At 35.7% G+C, this 23881-nt stretch overlaps 1 protein-coding gene across 3 annotated transcripts in view; it reads right to left on the bottom strand.

The window, feature by feature from the left end:
• Positions 1-23881, bottom strand: part of CDH10 (cadherin 10) — a 93353-nt gene that overhangs the window by 45327 nt on the left and 24145 nt on the right. For all 3 annotated transcript variants that reach the window (XM_071453709.1, XM_071453703.1, XM_071453717.1), the window contains exon 2: positions 9056-9435. In XM_071453709.1, coding sequence (XP_071309810.1) covers positions 9056-9286 — 231 coding nt within the window. In that variant the 5' untranslated portion in view covers positions 9287-9435. The remainder of the gene's footprint in view (positions 1-9055; positions 9436-23881) is intronic.

Here is a 23881-nt window from a genome sequence, read left to right as displayed (position 1 = left end):
CTTCAGCTGTTCCATGTTCTTGCAAGTATGCACTCTTTTCCCACTCAAATTTTAATTCCCAGTCCTCTAAGTATACAGTGAAGGCAGCAATCTTTGTAACTTCTTAGTTTTAAAAACTACAATACCATGAGTATCCCAGAACATTATCTTTCTTTGTTCAGCACATATTTTCCACCTAGCTCTTTGCATAAATCTGTTTATGAATGCCTTTTATGATACCAAGCCTCCTAACTATTCACTAATAATTTTCTAAGTTCTGACATGTGTTCAGATGTGTAAGGTACCTTTGGACCTGCCTGTCAAGAATTTGGGTGGTCTGTGAATTCAATCTTTGAAACAAAAACAAGACAGCTTCTGTTCTCAGGCTTGAAAAGATTAGGAACTCATCTAGGGTTATATATTTAAAATTACTACAGACCAAAATATTGTAAAATTGAAGGGTAATTTTTTCCCTCACTGGTCCTGTCCTCCTTTAATGCTCTGAAGTAAATAGCTATTGAAAAAACTCAGGAATCAGAAATAACTCTTTGAGAAAGTAACGCTGGTGAGCTGGACAATGATATTTGTTTACTCCTGCAAGCAAATCCTACTCTATCTTCTGGGACTTCAGATACTTCCTGCCTCAAAACAAAAGGTATTAGAAACTTTGGAAGAACTTACCATTACAGTCTTTTTGCTTCATCTTATTTTAATTATCTTCAAAGACAAAACCACTCACAGATATAAGGAAAACCTTCTAGCAGGAAGACATTTTAAAAGGGTAAACATCAACTTTTAACTTCTTAGAACTCTCTCCCTCATGGGTATTTTGTTGCAAGTCACCAATTTTTCCACAGTATTACTCCCAGATCTTCCTTGCTATCTGTGTATACAGGATATTTAAAAGGTCATCTGCATCTGATTTAACAAAAAAAATCAAGAGAAGGAAAAAAAAAAGCCCCTAAGGAGAATCAGCCTTTAAACTGCTGCTGTAACTATTGGCTATTTACACATTTATAATTTCAAATAAGGTATAGGTCAAAATTTTGTAATGCTCTCTTTTATATTATGGTTTTTAATTCCTTGAGTGAATGAATGTACTGTGATGAAGCAGACTCTGCTTTTCCTGAGTTGTGGCTTTGAATATAAATCATTTCAGATTTATCAGTTCTTTCCCTTTTGGACTATCTTTTTTTGTGACAAGCAGATAAAATTCTAAAACTGAAAGATAAATTGAACTGAAAGGAACTGGAGAGTTCAGATTAAACTATTTCTCAGTTTCTTATACTATTTTGAAGTATGATGTTGTTTTAAGTACAATGCATAATCAGATACAAACTCTAAATGAAAACCACCCAAGAGAGCTATAGGTGTTCTTCATAAAGGCAGCAAAATGTATCTTATTGGTGATTTTACACCTGCTGGAAGTATGCCTGTAATTTAGACTATCTTCCTTCTAAATATTCCTGACCACTGCTAGATGTTATTTCACTTTGTGCTTACACAGATGAGAATTATTTATTTTATAAATTATTTTCAAAGTGGCAGATTACTGCTACTGGGATTACTAGAATAAATTTAAAATCTACCATTTAAAAATACTTTTCTCAGATACTGAGTAAAGCAGTTTCAGGAAACCTACCTCCATGACTAGCAGAACTGTATTGACTCCTCAGGCTCATTTACCAGTTCTCATCAGATTGATAAATGGCTTGGACTCAAATATCAATGTGCAGAAGAAAAATGGAGAAGTCAAATAATATTATTCACTCTTGTATCAAAGTAGATAGTTTTCATTAAATCATTTAGGTAAAGCTAGCCTGCCAGAATTCAAGAAACACTGGACAATGCTCTCAGGCACATGGTGTAATTCTTGGGGTTCTGTGCAGGGCCAGGAGTTGAACTCAATGCTTGTGGGTCCTTTCCAGCTCAGGAGATTCTGTGGTTCTATGATTCATACATTCCCAGTGTTTTGCATTTATCATGCCACCTCTAAGCACTCAATAACATTAGACAAGTAGCTTCCATTTACTTGACAGAAGAGGAGGAAAAAATATTCAGTTACTTGTCCCTACTCATATTTGCATTAGTTTATAAGTAGACTTGCAAATTATTTACATAAGGGTAAAACACTTGAAAGCAATTAGATGGATGGACTTGGAAATACATGAAGTGAAATACCCACACTGTTTGGAAAGTGGTATTTGTGAAGCACTCATGGCAGATTAAGTATGAACAAAGCATGTAATTCTGCAATACTGAGGACTATTGACAGATGGACAAGGAAATAATAAAAAGCTGTGTTAATATACGTGAGCCAGGCGTGTTATCATATATAGGGCAGGTGCCCGCTCAGTGGCAGGGGCAGCACTGGGGGCCCTGCCCTGCGTTCCCTGCGCGGAGCTGGGGCTGTGCCAGAGCTGCCCCGCCCGGCGCCAGGCTGTGCCAGCGGCTGCAGCGCAGGGCAGGCTGAGCCCCTCAGGGAGCGGTAAAACACTGCCCCGGACATATGACAGCAAACAAGAAATACCTTTTAGTGCTTTACCTCGAAAGTTCAACATACCAGTTTTAGCATGCAAAAGCCGTGCTTGAAACAGAAAGCTTTAAATTGCCTGCAAAGGGTCATTTTGGTCAGGAAGAACAATTAAGTTCATTTTATTTTCAATTGATTCATAACTTTGTTCAGTAGAACTTGAAATTTCCATTAGTATCTTCCTCTACTTTGCATCTCCTACATTCAGTTTTAGATAGTTTTCCTTAAGAGGGGAAAAAAATAAAACCACCTTGTTTTTTGTAAAGATCTATTCAGATTCCAAGACCATTGAAATTGTTAAACTTGGTAAGTAAAATACTTAGGGTCCTATAGAGGCCAAAGAGATATAAGAACAGATTATAAAATTAGTATTTGCTTGAAAGTTGAGCAAATATAATTTTACAGATGATATCCCACTTCTTTGACTGTAACTCCTTCAGTTATCATGACCTTTAAAACGATGCAAAGTATGCCTCAAAACAACGCACGGAAGTGAAAGAGGTCCTCTACTATGCTTCGTGTTTAACTTCAAGCTCTTGAATAAAAGCACATTTACATGTGTCTACCTGAGATATAGATATGTCTACCTAAGCAATTTAGTGTCTTACTGTTCTTTTTCTATGTATTTTGCTTTGCTTCTCTTTTTGGAATTGCAAGGAGTTGAAGAGCACAGTTGCCTGTCTTGAACACTGCTCATCCCACAGAAGGACTGTGCCATGAGATAAGAACAGAATGGAGCAGCAGAATGGCATGAATCCCAGGCCTCACAGAGGTGAGGTCTGGTTAGCTCATCCTGGTTAATGCATCCGGGCAAAAATTCGTCCTATGGCAAACTGCGTAAGGAAGCAACTGCTTGTACATATATCACTGGTCAAACAAAGACCACCCCAAGTTATGGGACAGATGGCATCTGCGACCACTAATGAACACCTAGGCCCACCCAAACATCCTTCCATGGATACCCTGAACTCGAACTATAGGAGAAGGCCCCATAGCAGGAACTTGGGATAAGATAAAGGTCATACTATTTTCTGGGTGTTTCCCCAGATGCAGGGGGAGGTTAAAAAAAAACTGCAGGAGAAGAACACATCACTGATATTGGACACAAAGAATACAGAATTTATGGACTACAAGGAAAGCCAAAGAAGCAACTGTGCTGAATCAGCTCTCATTAGGTAAAAGGTCATTCTGGCCAGGGGGACATCATGACCCATCAACTTAAAAAACTCACTGGCTCAAAAGAAAGGAACTGGGAGTGCCCACTTAGGTCTTTCATTTAAAGTGTGGGACACATCTGAGCAAAAATATAATCAGATAATTTGGACACTGGGAATCGTCTCCTTAAGCAGTGGGTAAGGAAGTATGCCCTCAGTATGCCCTACTCAGGTGACTTAACCTCTCTTTTCTTCTAAGCAGACAACACTTTAAAGAAAGTTACACACACAGACATCTGTCCAAGGCTGTGAAGCCACAGTCTTTGAACAAATATATCTGGCTTCAAATTCAGGCGCACAAAAACTGTGGCTCTTTTGGTCATCACTAAAAGACTTGTAAACAATACAAAGCCTTTGCATTCTTCAACAGTTGCCCATTGCATTCTGTATCATCCAACAAAACCCAGTGTATTGTAGGGGTACATCCAGAACAGTAGCTAACAAACAATTCATTATTTATGAAAATAAAACCTTAGTATTCAGCCTGGATAGCTCTTTGCCACCAGCACCTTTTGCTGCTGTTTCCTGAAGCAAGAAATCAGAGCCTCCAGCATACACTGAGGTTTCCAATGGAATAATCCTTCTGCAAACAGAAAATATCAACCCTCTGCACACTAAACGATTTAGAGTAAGTGATGAATCTAAGCAGTTATAGTCATAACTCCCACTAAACTAAGACTCAACAGACTTTGAGAATGAACCTTTCCCAGACTCACTGAGAATCAATCAGCCTTCAGGACAATCCTACAGGAAGCTTTTGATGTCTCTGATATTATGGGAAAACAATATCACACTCTGACACTGTTGACCTGTTCATAAATTTCTAGGCCACACATGTACCCCCAAAAGCAATCTTTCATAGACTTGAGACTTAAATAACCCTCTTCACATTCTGTATTTTAAGTCTTGCTGAGAAAGAAATAAATTTATAAATGTTCTTGTGTCTCAAATATCAATTCCATCACAGTGCAGTATCTTTAATAAGATAAGGGTTTTGAAGATACACAGCTGTGAATAACTTGGGCTTTGCTTCATGTGGAATTGTACCAAAACCACCTCACGTGGAAACTGTTAAAGGACTAGCTGCCCTCTTTCACCTTGACAGATCACTATTCATTTATTCAGTTTGTAGAATATCTTCCAACCCTTTCCATTCTTTTTTATTGATCTCTGTCATGAGAATCTGCTCTAGCTGAAAATTCAGCCTCTACAGAACTTCAGTGCCACAGAGCTGATTACCATCACCTGAAAGAAAAGGCATTTTATATTTCTCAGTCAGAGCTTCACACCAAATATTAAGCCTGCACATTAGCACTTGGAATTCAAAACCCTTCTCTTCAGTCTCTCATAGCAGCAAAGGTCTTCAAAAAAGAAAGAACTATGGTAGAAACCCTCTTCAGAAATCAAAATGCAGAGATTTTTAAAAGGGCTTGGTAAGTCTTCACCTTACCACTACAATAACATCACTTCATTGGGACCATTTCTTATATGTGTCACACCTGATGATGAATTCTTTGAAATCAAAACATGATATTTTATGCTACCCTCCTCAAACCAGTACTTTTGATAGCTACTTCATCAGAAACAAATATACAAGCAACATCTGAGGCTTCACTGCCTTATGTCTTCCTGACTGTTATGTGGCACATCATCCACAGTGTCAATGGATAGTTACTGAAACTATAACTGCTGCTCCTGAAAATGTGTCATGCACACACAGCTTACTAAGTCTTTCCCTCAGAAACATGTCTGGGTTGGGATTCTTTAAGTGAAAGGAACTAAGTGAGGCTGACATGTTCTGCTCTTTACACCATCAAAGATAATGACTACATTACAAGCATGTGAAAGTGAATACTGCCAGGATAATCCTTTCTGGTAACAGTTCTAATATGACACACACAAATGTTATATACATTTATGTGCAAATATATGATAAATTATCCCTTGAGATACTAAAAGGCACTGCAGTGTTACTAAGAACTTCAGTCTCTCAAAGTGCTGAAATATTTGTGTCAGTGGATTGTTTATGCAATAAAACAACTGTAATGGAAATTGCCAGAAAAAGTCAATATTTATCTCAGAAATCTAAATTGGGAGAATATCTGCAAAAATAAACAATTGACAAGATCTGTTGAGATAATAAGAGGGGAAATGAACTTTAATATGGATAAAGAATTTACTTGTAAATTTATTTTTGAGTGATCCTGTACTAAGATATTGTTGGTACATAGTGCTTCCTTTAGATGACAACTACTAGAAAATAAAAGTTTTGTTTTAAAAGCTTTTTTTTTCTGGATATACTCAAAGTAAACTGAAGTTTTTCAGAACAGGTTTGAAAATGCATAATATTTTATAATTTCAGCACTTAATTTGAAAAACAATAAATGGGCCTTGAAACTATATACTAAGAAAAGAAATAAAAATTATGAATCAACTTTCCATAATATTAATGAAGGGGTTTTCTGACATGAGATTTACACTTCTTTTAGAACATTCCTGCATTGTTTAATTAAAATGGGAGGATGACTTTTACTCAGATTTTCTTCTAGTAAGAAATTTCTTCTAAATTTCTTCAGATTTTCTTCTTTTTTTTTTAAAGATACCCCAAAGACAAATTATATTTTTTATATATATATATATATATATGTAGAGAGAGAGAGAGAGAGGGGTTTGTTTTTCCACATGGCTCTTCTTTGTGACTTCAACCTTTAGTAGAAATACAGCTGGAATCATTATTTGAGGTTCTGCATATACAAAAATCACTTACATAATTTTGATTTCTGTTCTAAGGATGCTCTGTGTTACACGAAGGAAAGGATGACCATCCTCTTACTTGTGATAATAATAAATCCTAATCTAAAGAAACCTGGGAATGTCCATAACCAGCCAATATGTACTCTGCCACCATTCCACACAGATTAATGAAGGCATGCTTCAGTAGTTATGGGATTTTGTATCCCCTTAATTCAGTGAACCCCATTTCCATCATATTATTGTAGTTGAACATTCTCAAGATGAACCAAACAGTGAATAAATGAGTGCATAAATTGCATTGTGAATTGCAGACAATTGTTTCATATTCACCAGTTATGAAGTTTCCCTGACAGATATTTAGATGCAGGTTATGAAACAAGAAAAAATATATCAGTCACGAGATCAGACAGCAAAAGATGTAAACCATAAACCCAGATGAATCAGCTTTGGAAGTTCTGCTGATTTGTCCACTGGCATTGTACAAAAATTCTCTCATTGTCCTTGACCATGAATCATTGAGTTCTCTTATTATCTCCCAAAACTTCCAAACACCATCTCTAAACATGCTGCAGAGAAATTAACAGGAAAGTGGCATTTCTTGTCACCTACCTATCAAAATAGTTGTAAGCAATATACTTTCAATACAATAGTAAACGTTTTGATACAGTGACCCTTCTTATTTTGTGGGTAAGGTCAATTTTCATAAACTATCTACCTGACCCAGACTGAGGAACTGGCCTACTTGCTTAAGAAAACTTGGTAGTCATGACTTTACACTTGAGAACTGGATGAAATAAATATAGGGACTATTTACAAGACTCAACATGCTTTGGAAATGGCTGCAGTATTTAAATGCTAGTGCTAATATTACAGACTCAAGGCAACAAATAAAAAATTACTTACATTCATAAGCCTGCACTCAAATTTTTACTTAGTGTTTAAACTTCATAAGTTTTAATAAGCATTTCTTTTCACAAATCCTCCAGTATCCTTAATTCTTCCAAGAAATATTTTATAATATAATGCTCCCATACACCAGTACATGCTGGGGCCCAGCTGGCTGGATAGGAGTTTTGCAGAGTGACCTTGAACAGCAAGCTGACCAGGAGCCAGAAATGTGCCCTTGCAGCAAAGGTCATCAGCACCCTGGGCTCCATTTGGAAGAGATCACTTGGCGATCAAGAGAGATGATTGTTCCTCTCTCCTCTGCCTCGGTGAGATAAATCTGTACTTCTGTGTCAAGGTCTGGGTTCCCCATGTGAAGAGAGGTACAGAACCACTGGAATGGAGTCCAGGAAGTAGCCAGAAAGTTGAGTAGGGGATTAGGGCATTTTTCATACGAGAAGAGCTGAGATTGCTCAGCCTGGAGAAGAGAAGGCTCAGCACAGACTTTATTAATGTATATAAATACTTGTGGGGAAGAAGTGAGGGAGACAGGCCCTGCTCTTTTCAGTGGTGCTCAGTGACATGACAAGAGACAATAGGCACAATGTGATATACAAGAAATTCCCTTTAAATATAGGAACATATCTTTTACTGAGTGGATGGTCAAACACTTGAATAGTTTGTCTGGTGAGATTGTGAAGTCTCTACCTTTGCAGCTATTTAAAATCTGACAGGACATAGCCATGAGAAAAATCAAGCTTACTCTGCTTTGAGCATGGGGTTTGAACTTGTTGATTTCCAAACATGCCTTAAAATCTTAGCTGCTCTGTGGTTCAATGATTTTCAAAAAGTCAATATATCACTGTGGTATTTTTCAAGTTCAAAACCATGTAAATACTCAAAATCGGCTTTATAGAAAATTGAATTTGTTTAGAACAAATCATTGGTTTTAAGTTCTACCCATTACTGGTGACACTAAATTTCATTTTCAAGAAAATTACCACTTTGAATTATCATCTTGTACCTGACTGAATGTTATTTTAGCATTATACATTATATATATTTTCAATAAATTACTTGGAAAAACCTAAGCATCAACAGAAAATGATTTAAAGGACACTTCCAGTGTCATTTATGTATACCTCTAGTAAGCTATACAGTCACATGTACCAGTCTGCTGTCTTCTATTGCAGTTCACTTCCTAACCACGTCATTTCTATCACATGGTTTGCAAGTAAACTTTACTCCCTGCAGTTAATTGATTTTCAGGGAGAGGTAAAGAGGAAGAATATTTTTTTCTTCAAAATAGGCTGCATTCCTCAAACATGAGCATAGAAAAAGAATGAAATATCTTGTATGAAACATGAAATATTCAGAGACAGAGTTAAAAAATTATTTAATAATGATTTATATAATATTATGCTTTGATAATGAAGACATACTGAGTGGGTTGCTGGTAGTTATTATGTCCTTAACAAAAAAAACTGTGAAAAATATTTTTATTTTTTTCCTTCAGGTATTTCTCAGTAGCTCTAACTAGCAACATTAAGTTAGTGGTTCTAATAGGAGAAACAGTTTATCTGTTTCTTGGAAATCTGCTTCTTACACATTAGAATAAGACATAGAAAATAAGACTGTGGAAAGATAAGAACACTTGAAAATTATACAGAAAACCTTATGAGAAACTTACCTTGCCTACATACTGATAATCAGATCCTGTGTATTCCTCTAAAAGAAAAAACTGATTCCACATCCAGCCTCGCTTCTGGCGGTGAATTGCTTTCCCATCATTCCCTAAAGCACGTCCTCCAAAGCTTCTGGGTCTGAGATCAGGAGTCCTTCTGAAGAGCATTTCTGTATGGCAGGGATGTGGCAGCCACATCCAGAGCAGCAGAAGTAATAGGACTTGCTGTATTGTCATAGTTCTCCACTGCTGATGCTCTTCAAGCCAGTCGGCAGTGGAGCGTAAAGTCCTGTTTTTTCTTGGCTTGTTTTTTTATGTATCTAGTTTCTGATGCAGCCAAGCAGTTTCCAGCAGCTCATCTCTGAACTGTATACAGTAACCAAATCCTGAAAGTAAACAGAGAAGAGACAATGTAAGTTGAAATGCATTCACTCCTTAGCATCCAACATCACTGCTGCTGTACCCTTCACATACAAAACATGATGATATAGAAAGCAATCTGGTCAGAAATATAAAGGTTATCCATGTAGGGGGAACACTGAATATATCAGGAAGCTGCTGTAAGAATACTTCCTTAAAAAAAGTAAGAGTGCCATTTTAAAAAAATTCAAAACTTCTAAGAGTGTTCTTTATTTAGACTGGTGGATAAATATTGCTGAAACTTACACATTAAATACTGCTGCCTTTGTTTCAGACGTTTTCCACCCAATTTCATTTACAAGAATTTCAGTGTTTTATTAATCTTAGTATCAAGAGACATGAAACTCTAACACAAAGTAGTTTTAGAAATTACAAATGGTAAAACACCAGTTCTCCAGGGCATTTTAAATGGTAAAAGGAAATATCATATGCATCAGAAGAACTACAACATGATACAAAGCAAACTTTTAAACAGAAAAAGTTCTTGAGATGGTCTTGCAATATAGAGTGATGCGAGCTTAGCCTTAAAATGTAGGAAACATTTTAAAAAATATGACAGCCTGTTTTCCAACTATCCTGAAATACTGAATTTAATCTCATTGTGGGAAGTGATATTGCAGGGAGAAGGCAAGCCTCTCCCAGCTGACCCTTTTTTTGTCTCCACTTTTGTTTTTTCACTCTGCTTTATTTTATTTCTTCCATCATCTAACAGAATCATGAGATGTTATTTCAGCAAGAGAAATTCAGTCAAGTTCTCTTCACTTTACTTCTATACCAGCATTTAAAGAATAGCAGTTTTTGTTAGTGAGACCATTTGGTAATTGTTTCCTCCAGTAAACAATAATAATCTTTGACTTCTCATCTTAATAGGGTGTAGTTTCTGCAAACTTTAATCGAGGTGGTTTTGCTATTCTTCCTAGCATATTCCATAAAAAACAAGGACGGGTTGAATATTCTTCCACATGTGGCAAGAAAATCAAGTAGTAATAAGCTTGGGTTCTTTTTTTCTCCTCTTTGCTGATTTTAATAGGTAAGTAACGTGCTCTTCTTTCAATAACTTTACACTATATTTCACTATCATCTTAAATATTTTTATTTTTCAAAGAAGAGCTATGTAAACATTTCAGAAACTCTTCCTGTATTTCAATTTGATATTGATGTGTTACTTAAGCTATTTCCGGTAAGCCTGTGTTGATTAAAAGAGCTTATAATAAAATGTCAGGAATTTTAAATTGGGTACACTATGAAATACAGTGACATAGTTTAAAAACTGTGTGTCTGTGGGCAGGCATGTTAACAACTGAACAGATACTTTTCAGGAACCGGTTGTTGTCTTCAAGTCATATTCACTCAGGAGAACATTCTCCCCTCTCTCTCAGCATTTGGAAGTCCAAACAACTTCTCAAAGCCACTGCCATTAAGGATTTTGGCCCCAGCCTTGTTCTCAGTAACTCACAGATACACATTTCCATAGGTCAAAACAAACACCAAGTTATATATAATTTTGTTTACCCCTTTTCCCTTTCTCCTAAAATTTTGACATTTACCTCATTTGTGAACTTCGATTAATACACAGAAAAATCGGTTCTAATATAAGCTACTAATGATGAATATGTTACATATGCTGAATTATATCAGCATGTACAAACTGGAGGTCCTCCACCTTGGAAATAATTTATCACAACTCATACTTGCGTTCTTTTAAGACAAAGGTATTCTAAGTGAGAGAAGAGGGCAATGATTTATTCCATGATAATTATAAATATTTCTTCTCAAAGACCTTAAGAAATTGGGAGTTGAAATTCTCTCTCTCAATTTCCCTAAAATTTTGAAAACTGTTTCATTAAAATTTTGAAAACTAGTGGGTTTTTGAAAAGGGTATATAGAATTTTCTTCTCTCACTCTCTCTTTTTGTGTGTGTGTGGGTGTGTGTGTGTGGGTGTGGGTGTGTGTGTGTGTGTGTGTATGGGGGGAAGTGTTTCCTTTCTTTTTTTCCCTTTTTTCACTTTCTTGTTGCCCTCAGTATATATATTCCATTATCCACACATTATTATTTGATGTAGAAGTGTTGTTAAATGCCTCTTGGGAAATAATGCTTCAATATTAGGGGTTGTTATTGAATTTCCTTCTTGTTAAATTAGGTCAGCAGAATGAAAGCTCAGATGAAATTTGTTAAACTCACAAAAGTAGCTAATGTACTTGGCAAGCACAGCTGCTTAATGGATGTACATACCAGCAAGGACTTTTCTCTCCTTTGAGAGTCCTGCTGGAGTTCAGTTTCCTGCTTTAAATGTGATGAGTTTGATAGTAGTCTACTCTAAAGTAATAACATTTACCTTTAAAAATGAGCTAGCAAAAAAGAAAAAAACAGACTAAACTAATAAAAAGCATTGTATAAAGGTAAAATTTGAAGACAATTAGATGAAGGAAACCTTTTAATCCATAGCTACAGAAAGTAAACAGAAATCTGAGCTCTGTATTAGATTGCATATCTGGATTCTCTGCTGGAAGAGAGGATGGAGGAAGAAACATTTTTCATCTGTTTGCTTTTTTGGTGTTTAGGGTTTTTGGTGGTTTGGTTCGTTGTTTGTTGTTTGCGTGGTTGTTTTTTGTTTCTTTTTAATTCCCTGGAAAACAAGATGGAAAACCATCAAACTTGTGAAAAAAAATTATCTTAGGGGAGGGTTTGAGAACTCAGAAGAGTTTAAATAGCTTTGTTGGCTCAAGTATTTATTTTAAAAAGAATTTAAAGAGTTTAAAATAGCTTTAAATAGTTTTAAATTAAACTGTTTCACCAATCTTTCTCATCAAATCTCTCTCTACCTTTTTTCCCAGAAGATCACTTCTTGAATTTTTGTCACAATAGAAAAGAAACAAAGGGAAAAAAATTACAGCTTTTTAAAATCTATCAGATATGCCCAATTTCTGTGTAATATCCTCCTGTGTAATTCCCATATTTTTGTGTTATACCCTTCTAAATTACAGTAAAATTACTACAGAAGAACATTGTGCCCAACTGCGCTCTTGTTTATACAGGTTTGTGGATTTGTATTATTTCTAATGAGTTTTCTTGGAACAATTTCTATCATCATTAGCTTTCAGGTAACAGTTTTAAAACCATTACGCAGTACTTTCCACAGGTTGATCACTTCTATATTTCTCAGAACTTAGAAGAAAATGTTTTAATGCTGCTCAAATGTATTCATGTGATTTTCAACTTCTACAAAATTCAAAAAATACTATATATTGCTTCTCATTAATTCAACCCCTCTCTCCAATACTAAAACATACTTCATGCCATTTGAAACTCGTAAGATTTAACATCTGTATAAGATGGGCCATGAATGCTTTTGACTGATGCATGAGTCCAAGTTCTACTTACTGGTTCAGGAGACAGAACTTTTACACTAGGAATTTTATTTCTATATTAAGTTATGTCCTCTTCTTGTCTGTTTTTTGGTATTCATATATAGTTCCTTTTGGAATTCAGCAGAACCAAATTTAAAATAGAAAATTTAATACAGATCAAAACACTGTGTTTATTTTTTTAATAAAGAAATTTTAGTAAATTTCTCTTCTGAGGAGCAAATTTGAACAATAAAAATTTTACTTGGGATACCTACCATTTAAGAATTTTGTTCTGTATTTGACCTTGGTCAAACTTGAACTGAATTTTAATTATGTGATATTTCAAAAAGCTTGTTTAAGGAAAGATATTTATGCAATGCTGGTCCTGTTTTCTCCATTTCTCTTTCAGCTGGGAGCCATTCACAGCTCTAATCTTGTCTTTCAATCCTTTTTGCTATGTTTGTACAAAAGAAAGAAATTTTTGGAACTGAAGATGCTTTCTGAAAAATTAGATTAAATTGTGTTGGAATCTCATGAGGAGAATAATATTTAATTTTATTATACTGGAAGCAAGCAGAGCATATTTTGTTCTTGTTTTGCTCTTGCTCTGCAGAGCTGATGCCAACAGTGCTATTCTTATACACAGTCACAGTGAGACTGTCTTACTTCACCAAATTTTTGGACCCTCTCCAGCCACTGGTAGAGAGTTACCAACATGGTTTCCAGACCTTCTGTCATAGTTCCTCCGGCCTTCAGCCTACTGCCAAAGTTCCTATGGCCATCAGCCATGAGCCATAATTCCTACCATTTTGGTTCTTCCTTGAATTAGGCAACTTGCTAAGGTGCCTCTATTTCATTAGAACTATGGTTCCTGGCTTATGGTGTCAGAAATGAAATTCAAACCTCTGGCTAAGATTTGAAGTAATAGGGACTATTTAACAAGCTAGTAAAAATAGAAGTAACAGGACAGCTAAGTGCAGAAAAAGCTGTATTTTCACTGAGCCTCACAAAGAGCCTTCAGCTCAGGTAGTTTAGTTGTGTTCATTTATTTGCCATCTCTATCAAAATCAGAAATTCTAATGCTTTAGAGCATAGTGTGAATAAGCAAGTACTTTAAAAAGACAGCTTTGCAACAGCCTGTAACTCGAAACACAGCAAATCTCTCTCTCTGTATGTGTAACCCATTGGTGTTAGATATCCATTAAGGGAAAAGAAGACTATACATTTTTATAAAGAATTTTAAGAGTATTTGAAACAGACAAATTAGGTCTGTCAAATGATCAATTCATAATGGATTCTAATCTCATCATTCCTTGTATTATAGATTTATGTTCATTACTTTATGTATTATATCCCAATGAAGTCAACTGAAGTAATTCATAATGTAATTGCTTGATTCTGAACTAAGAAGATAATTGGTAAATTGTCAATAAGCTGCTTATTTCATAGCTTGTAGTAGAACTCTTGCACACCACAGTGACCAGACTTCAAATTATTGAATTATAACAGGAATTTGCAAAGTAGCAGTTATACCTTTGATCCTTATAATTCAGTCTTCTTTATGAAGTCCTGCAACCATTAATCTGCTTAGGAATTTGAGTTGAATATACATAGTCCAATGCTACACTAAAAAAAACCCAACAACTACCATTTCAGGAATAAGTTATTATAATTTTTAATACTAATAATATTTCCTAATCCTCAAAACTACTTCATTCAAAGGAGTGTTTTGGGGAGAAAGGTACTGAAAAATGAGCAGAGAAAACAAAGGAAAAGGAAATATTGAACTTTACAACTTTTGCTACAGAGGTTGATTTTTTTGGCTACAGGAGATTATATATAGACACACCTTATGTCTTTTTTTAAAGTATATTTATGTACTAAAAATTCTGTTAAAAAAACCCAAAACAAGTAAACATGCACTATACTAAATTCAAAGTGGAAGATTAAGGATGCAATCTATGTTCCACTGGTAGTCCAGTAATTGGATATCCACAACTATAGTTAAGTGAAGAGAAATCCAAAACATGGAAAAGATAACTCCAAGCTGATGTTAAACTGAAGAGGAAAAAGGTATTGAAACCCACTCCTCCCAGTTCCCCTCCTGTGAAGAATATAGTCCTCCACCCTCTAAAAATCTTTGGATGCCTCATCAAATCTTCTCCCATGTCTTCTTACAGAAGAGTGAGACCCTTAGGCTTAAGACAGAGTGGGACATTCAAAGAGTGAGCAGAAGACCAGAGAAAAGGCAGAAGGTATTAGTAAGTTATTTTGCATAACAATTTTGACTGTTTATTAATGAGGATTTTTTTGTTAATTTGGTTATCTGGATAACAATAGCTAACAAAAATTCTTAGCTCTCTACATACACTGAATATACCTTTTCTGACAGTAAGACATTGAGAGTGCCACACTATTATAGCAGTTTTCTACATAGATAGATAAATTTACCACTGTCACTAAAGTTTTGTGGGAGAAGTTATACATGCAGCAGTGACTAAATAGTGGGTGACTTGTGAACATGCAAACAATATTTGAATCTTTATAATTGCCATAAATTGTGAGGTATCCACAGCATTTTATTATATGTGGCACTCTGCTCTCCCTTCTAGATGACTCTTTCCTATCTGATTGCATATACTGAGTTAAAGTTCCACAGGGCAGCTACTCAGTACTCTTCTGCATGATAAGGATGAAGAAGTATAGAGTTAATTTAGTAAATTTATAGAGTATATAAGCCCTTCCTGCTGAATTAAAGAAAGAAAATCAAAGTATTAAAAAAAAAAATAAAGACATTATCTGAAATTTCCAGGATGTAGCAAAAAAGTGAAAGATTGCACAGCATAACAATAAACTACTGTGTTGAGTTGACACAGGCAGGCAGCCAGAACACCTACAAACCCATGTCTGAAATGAAAAGAGTAAAATCATTTCGTTACTCACTAACCAGAGGATCCTGAAGCAACACTGGGCAGAGACAGCCAGGAGGGAATGCAGGCACCATCAGGCTCAGTCCACCCTGATGGACAGCAGCCCTGCTGTTCACACACATTTCTCAAGGCCCTGTGTACATGTAGTTTACCACCATGCTCTGATCTCATCTGTGGCTTTTATGATCTTTGCTTTGATCTCTCCCAAAGCAGGGAGCTCAAGCATGTCTGTGAGACTGCCTCCAAATCTCTCAAAACACTGACAGACATCAGCAGTAGGTGTAACATGAGAGGTTTCCTGCACTCTTATTCTCCAGACCTTGGCATTCTCAGCTGTAAGGTTACCTGAGAGATTCTACTATCCCCCCTTGCCATTCTTCTGCTTTTAACCCTGTCCTCCCAACAACTACCTAGGCACAGTTCTGGAGAATATAATGCAGAAGAAGTATAATAGTTTTGAACAATCTCAATATAGTGGATTTTTTATCACTTATCTTCAAAAAGAAGATAAAGAAAATGGGAAAGAAGATATGTGGACAGGAATATTATTTTTAAGAAGTATGAAATAGTCCTTCCTCTCCACTCAGCCTCATTGTAAATTCAGCATTCAGTTTTGAGCACACATCTAATTATTTATAACATACAAATTATTAGACATCAGGCTAGCAACAAAATATTAAGGAAAAAAAATATTTTTAAGGAAAGAACAACTACACCTAGCTACCCAGTCTACAGAAAGAAAACAAAAGGAATAAAGGGATATGGTTGTAGTTTTTAGAACTACTTCTTGAAATTAAGAAATTATTTTCAATGCATACCACTGATAGTTTAAGCAATTTACTTCATTAACAGCCACAGTGATTTAGGTTAAGTGTTAACTGAAGCTTCCTATATATTTGCAGGGATAGTTGGCAGCTGAAGGATTTGAAGGACAGTCTGAGCAACCTGCTTTCTGAAATGGGCTGCCTGTAGCTGGTATGACCAGAGTATTTCTCAAGATATTTTCAAGTTTCATCCCATTGAATTCTATCCTTTCTTTTTCCATGCCATTATTCCTTTTCATTATGTCTTTCTATGTCTGGTGCCACTGCTACCAGTGACCACTGGAACCACTGGTCACCCTATTCTCCTGTATGAGTATGGATCGCTCATTCCAGATCAACTACATCCTTTTCCATTTATCTGATTTAATCTCTAAAGTGGCTTTAGATTTGCTTTTGTGGGTTGAAAGCAACTGAAATTCTCTTGCTTGCCAGCCAGCATAACATGCTTTTCCACATCAAATGATGCAGTCCAAGACACGTGGTTTAGAGAAGGTCTTGCTAGACCTCTGAATTTCCCTCCATAAGATTTTGTAGTTGTATTTATCCCATAAATTGCCTGCTATACTCTCCCTGATAGTGAATTTAGCTCTTTCTTCCTCTAATTCATCCCATGTAAATCTTCCTAAATAATTATCTTTTTTTTTGTTTAGCCTATAGCCATGCTGTCTTCTAAAACATCCATATTTACTATTAGTAGAGATTTTTCTTTTACAAAGAGGGTAGTCCTCTGCTTCATGTATTATAAAACCTAACTGAAATCCCAAAGCAGTTATAGCTTTTTAGTATTTGATCCTTCCTTCCTTCCTTCCTTCCTTCCTTCCTTCCTTCCTTCCTTCCTTCCTTCCTTCCTTCCTTCCTTCCTTCCTTCCTTCCTTCCTTCCTTCCTTCCTTCCTTCCTTCCTTCCTTCCTTCCTTCCTTCCCCTATCCCTATTTTCTTTTTTTTCCTTACATTTCATCTTTGACAGACCATGGCTTTTCAGGAAATAAAAATATCAGAAAATTCCATATTAATTTTGCCAAGAATGAAACCTGGGAGATCACTGAATATCTAGACCTGGTGACTATTCCTTCTCCCTGTAATGAAATTTGCCTGAGCAGGGTGAATTATAATGAATAATGCTGAACAGTTAAGAGAAAGACATTCTTTTCCTCCAGGGCAGGTGGAATTTTAAATCTCCTAGCCTTTGCTATCCAATGCTTTCACCTGCCAGCAAACTCTAAGCCTTATTAGGGAAATAGAATAAGCACAGAAGCGTGCCAAATATCTAAAAACTCACTCTAATCTCATCAGGAGTTTATATCTTCAGCTCAGGCTGAAACCTTACAGCTTTAGAGAGCAGAGGCAGTTCACTAAAGCGTAAAGAATTGGGGCATTGAGAGACTGTGCCTGCTTAGAAAACTGTGTAATTTAATAAAGTGTTCATTGATGTCTACACAGTGGCTCCTCAAACTTGTGTTAGTGCCTGTGCCTGCAGCATGGATAGTCACATTCCTGCTAATTAGATGATAGCAGAAGGACTACATTCTTTCTTAGCAGTCAGGAAGAAATGGAAGCAACCATTTCTCACGAAAAATCACAGCTGAAATTAACAAGAGAATCAAATTTTAAGAAAGTTTCAAAAATACATTATTTTATTTCCCAAGTTTATTTGAATAAAAGTGTAAGTATTGCAAAATTCATTCAGTTACTGACAAATTTCATAAAACTCATATTTGGAAGAAAAATAAAATCTTGAATGACAAGAAGGTATGTTTGCAATGCATTTGGATTTTTTTCCTATAAATGTTTCTTAAAGTGCCGAAGTTTCACCTTGTGCTCAATTACTTTATAATTATTTTAGCATGCTAAAATTCTGCTATGGCTTTTTGTACTGTTCTCAGTTAATCTAGGAAAGCAAAAGTGTCCTCATGGGGTAATTGCAGTTTGTTGGACCATGATGATCTTATATTATGGAAGAAAAAATTGTAAGGAGTGTTAATATTCATTATACTAGTTTGCTGTGGCTGGATGAAATTATCAAAATTTCTTCACTTTCAGTGAGTCAGAATTATAGATCCTCTTTTATAACCTCATTCATAAGCTGCTACAAATGTCAAACCATGACAAGAAATCTTTTAAGAATATAACAGATACATGCATAGTTTATAACAGTCTGTAGCCTTTTGTGCCTTACATTAGACCATCTGCAGTACATTGCAGCATCATGAAGTGTTTTCAATTTAGGCAATATAATATTTGCTGTTGCCTATGCAATGTGAAACTATCTGTTGTATGAGGCATGCAAGAAGAGCTCCTTCTTCCCAAATGGTTGTTGCTTTAAACCACTACACAGCAGGCTGCATCTGAGATTTTTCAAAATTAGTTTTTCAGAGGGATTAAATGCAAAAATCTGTAAACCATATAATAAAATTTACCCTTTTTTTGCATATATCAGTAATGAAAAGGAAGTGTCTTGACTGGTATTGTGAAAGGATATCTGCTTTTAAGTAGAACATAAGCATGGCCATGATAAACTGATGATGTACATGGGTCAATTAGAAACTTTGGAGGGAAGAAAATTTTCACTTAAGAATGTTTCTGTGTACTGTACAACTGAACTATAGTTACACTGGCATTCAAGAGTACTTTTCATGCTCAGAAAACATAATTTATACATATACTAGCAATGCTGTATAAAAAAGGGAGGTAGACATTGATAAAATAAATTAAATTATGCATAGTCTGACCCAGGGCTCCACACTTGGATCAAGTGTGTTCTGAATGCCTTCTGTAGTATCTGTATAGTTCTATGCTTTATACAACCTCTGTTTGTGTCTCAGCTTTCAAGGTACAAGAGGTCAGGCCAATGCAATAGATTCTGTTGGACTCCCAAGCTGAGCTGGAAAAGTCAGTTAAACCTGTGGATTTCAGAAATATTCACTGGACAAATCTTTTGACATTTAAGAACATATTTGTATTGTACAACTTTTTTTTATACATCTGTCATGTTTGATGGTTATACAGAGATATATATGTTAGTTTGCTGGCCTTCTATATGTTGTCATTTTTTGGTGTTGACCATAGCATCTGAGGAGACAGTAATAATATTGGACTATTGCAGAGAAAGCCTGAAGAGAACCACTAAATTTGTAATAAAAGCCAAATAAGGACATGCCTACTTTTTCCTGTCCAAGTGTCATCAACACAGTACACTTCTTGAAAAAAAACAAATACTTGAAAATTATTTCAGGAAAAAAATCAATGTGCTGAAAAACACTTGTAAGGCCCGCATCAATAATGTGATAATGTCAGGAGAAACTTTTCCCAGGAAGAACACTTCTCTGGAGAACTAAATCACTGAATTCTACTTTTTTTTTTCCCCCCGACATAATGTTACACATTTCACACTCTTTGCTGTGTGCTTTTCTGAGAAATACATGAGTGGAAATCAGCAATCACTTGGACTGGAAATGACCTTGCATGGGTAATTGGTAAGGGCTATATCTAGCTGCCACTAAAAAGATTTTATTCAAAATAGTTATTTTATCTCTGATCTTTCTCTCTTGATTTTCAAGGGTAACCAATGAAACACCTTTCAAAGATAAACGTGGAACAGAACTTCAAAACTCATATAGGAGAAAAAACCGATGAACTCAAGTGAGTTTATCTTTTTACTGTGCATCCCATTCTCTCTCCCTCCCCTTTTAACCTCTGTATGTCTGCAGGTTATAAACTAACTAAATCTCTCTTTCCCTTGAGAGCTAAATATCTCTTGTTATTCTCCACAACACTATTTTCATACCAGTCTATTTCATTGGTGGCAAATATATATGTATATACATTTTTTCTTTGCAGAATTAATGCAATTGATAGCTATCCAATTTAAATTAGAGAAATTTCTTCAACTTCTGTATAAACTCCATTTTTTCTATTTCAGATAGAAAGTGTTTCTATGCCTGTAAGAATATTTTGGATTATGGTTTTCATTTTGGTCAAATACATCCAGATAGGCTAGCAAATTATTTTGACATTATTAAAATAGTTATACCTCATCTGTAACATCTCTGATCATTAGTTACAGCAACACTAGCAATCTTTATGGTGTTCACTACTGCTTCATCTATGATACAGAAAAGGAATATACTCTCTTCTATTGACTCTTCAGAACACAATAATAAAATATTATTCTGTCATTCTATATCACCTGAGATTGCAGAGAAATTATGTGATAGGCAAGAAGGCAAATTGCACCTTTTGAAGTCTCAGCATACAATACTGAGTGGTCTTTCATTTAACTTCTTCTGAGAGGCTTTTATTCTGTATCCTGTACTTGTGTGCCCCGTTCCAAGCCTGCTTGGCGAGGTCATTAATATATGACTAGCAATACATTTACTATTAGTCAAGTGAAATCATTTGCCTTCTCAGTAAGGAGGATGTGTGGTAAACAAGGAAACAATAGTAAGCTCCTACCTGTAGGATAAAGCAATGCTCTGGCGAGTTATAAATACACTGAAGTTATTTTAGTTGCATAACTCAAGTAATAGAATATTAGGTTTAAAATTCACATTTTGTGGGGTCAGTGGTTGGAGGGAGGGACAACACACCAAAGCTCCATGTGAACAACAGCCTCCAGTTTATTCCTCCAGCTCCTTTTATAGGAGCTCCAATCACACATGTGATTGGTTGAGGCCTCAGCCCATCCAGCTCTCTGGCCAGTGACAGATCTGCATTTAGAACTGCATGACAGTGGCTGAGAGTCCCTGCAAAGACTGAATCCAACCTATCCTTGCTCACCCAGGGACTCCAATGCCACAACAGAACATTGACATAATTGAGTGTGAACTAATGAGCGACTACAAAATAGAATAAGAGGGAAAATCTCCTTAGTCCATAGGGAAAATATCTGCTTTGTGGCACCAAATGACGAAACAAACCTGTGTGTCAAATGGAGCATTATGTGAAGCTATGTGGGTAAGCATAAGCAGCCCTTTTCTTCAAAACATCCAAGAAATAAGGCAAACTCAGGAGGACATTTGTAACTTCTGCATGAGGGGTTGCAACTTGAAGGTTTGTTTCACAGTTTCAGGGTCTGGAGAATCAGTAGTTTAACAGCTCTCATACTGACAAACAGGACAAAGAGGAGAGTGAGAAGAAAAATAAAGACTGAAGGGAATCAGCGCCCTGCATCTCCTTTCCTACAACTAAATCTTGCTTAGCAGCAAGTTATGAAGTAGCAACATCCACAGTGTAAGGCATAAAATCATTCCAAAGTAATGACTTTTGCAAGGAGAGGGACTAAGCAGCAACCAAAAAAGTCTGACTCATGGTGTAAATTAAAAGGAATGATTAGCCCATAGTGGTGTGTCTGCAGATATATTTGCTTGAACTCGGAAAGTAGAGATCTTCCAGAACAAGTGAAAATAAATGGAGACAGTGATTTGATTTAAGAAAGCCTGGAATAATCCCATGTAATTACAGATTACCTTGTTCTTAAAAGAGCTATAAAGAGAAGAAAACTGAAAAATGCTTGCAAAACTACCCAGACCTTGGCATTCATCCGAGATGTTTTCTTGTGATGAGCAGAGATTGCCTGAAGGAGTATAGAAGCCAGACCAACAATAAAAGTAACTTTCTGCTATTTTTGGTTTTAACCAAAAATAGCAGAAAGTTACTTTTATTGTTGGTTTGGCTTCTATACTCCTGTTTGGTTTTGGTTGTTTGTTTTTTTTGTTTTAGTTTAGTTTGGTTTGTTACTGTTTTTGGTTGGTTGATTTTGGTTTTGGTATTCATAAAGCAATGATTTGGAGGTGAGAACTTATGTAAGGTTTACTTTGACAACATGTTACTTTTTTGAAACATAACAGTTTTTGCCAATCAGTCTTCTAAATTGGAACACTGGAATAGAGTCAATTGGCAATTGGCAGGTAATACACAGCACCTACAGTGTTTATTGGCATATTATTTAAAATGAGCATTGGATGGAGAGTTTTCATCCTTTTCAGCCAAGAGAAATGAGAAATTTTGCTTTTGGATAAAATTGAAATCTAGATGAATGAAGTAAAGAGTCATACAAGCAAATAAATGGTCTGTAATTATTTGTTAAAATAATCAGGAACTAGGAGTAACAGAATATCAAGATAAAAAATAATTTGAGGCATATGGAGAGAATTAGACTTTTGGATAGATTTTTAGTGTTAGCTGGTTTCTTTTTCATCTGAATTCTGTCAGGTAATTCCATGGATGGCTTTGGAATTGGGATTACAATACTGGAGCTTTTTAGATAGTAAAGGCTTTATTGTAAGTGCCATCTGAGAGGTGGTTGGATAGCTGATAAAGGTTTTAGTTCTGGATACAGTCTTATTTGTTTTGTTTCTGTGTATGTAAGTATGTGTGCATGTATAAATTTTGCAGGTGTAGGGATGCTTATTGAGCAAAGTATATATTAGCAGGAATATTATATGAAGATAAAAAATATATTCTGAAGAGAAAACAAGCGAAAACCTAACAAGACTTTGTTTTGCTATTAATTTCTATTTTATTGCTCATTCTTTTCAATATTGTGTTTCAAGGAAACTCACTTCTGTTTCTCTGATAAGTCCCCTCCAATAACCTCTGCTAATTTTTTCTGTGTTTTTTTCCTTTCTTCCTTTATTATTTTTTTTCTCTATCACTACAGCAGATTCCTTTTACATGGCTGCTGGACACTCATAAAACAGCAACCAATATTAGCTGTTCAACCAGTACTGGCCAGCCCTGCACATCCCATGTAACATCAAGCCAGACTTTTTTTTACCTAACAGCTCTTTTTAGTCCAAACTGAAAATACAAACCTGCAAGAGGCTCTGCTAGGCAGAGTCTTGGCCTGTCCACACCATATCCAAGGTGACAATGAGTCTTGATGTTTTGATCCAATAATTCTCCAACTGCACCCACAACAAAACCAAAAATCCAGAAAACAAAATCCAAACAATGCATATGATGTCACTTTTAGCTAGCAAGCTCACAAGAAGCTGTCTGACAGTTTAGGAATACTGAATTAGAATAGCAAAGTAGTGTCATGGTCAAAGGGAAGATGGATTCATACCTGATAGGTTTATGCAATTACTTCCTTTGTTAAACAACAAACAGTCCTAATTAAAAAGATACATTCCCACAAATAGCTAGAAAATCAATATTTTTCCTGACATATTCCTGTAGGATTACAATTATCCCAGTAAAACTCAATGATTTATAGCAATATACCTGATGTATTGTGAATTCTCTGGTTTTAAATAAGTAATTGATGCATGCAGTATTTACAACAGTTTATAATTACCTCTCTTTTTTTTT

The sequence above is a fragment of the Agelaius tricolor genome, unplaced genomic scaffold (assembly GCF_023055355.1).
Source record: "Agelaius tricolor isolate 1412-34295 unplaced genomic scaffold, bAgeTri1.0.p SCAF_2, whole genome shotgun sequence".
Taxonomy (NCBI): domain Eukaryota; kingdom Metazoa; phylum Chordata; class Aves; order Passeriformes; family Icteridae; genus Agelaius; species Agelaius tricolor.
This window is presented reverse-complemented; position numbering and strand designations above follow the sequence as displayed.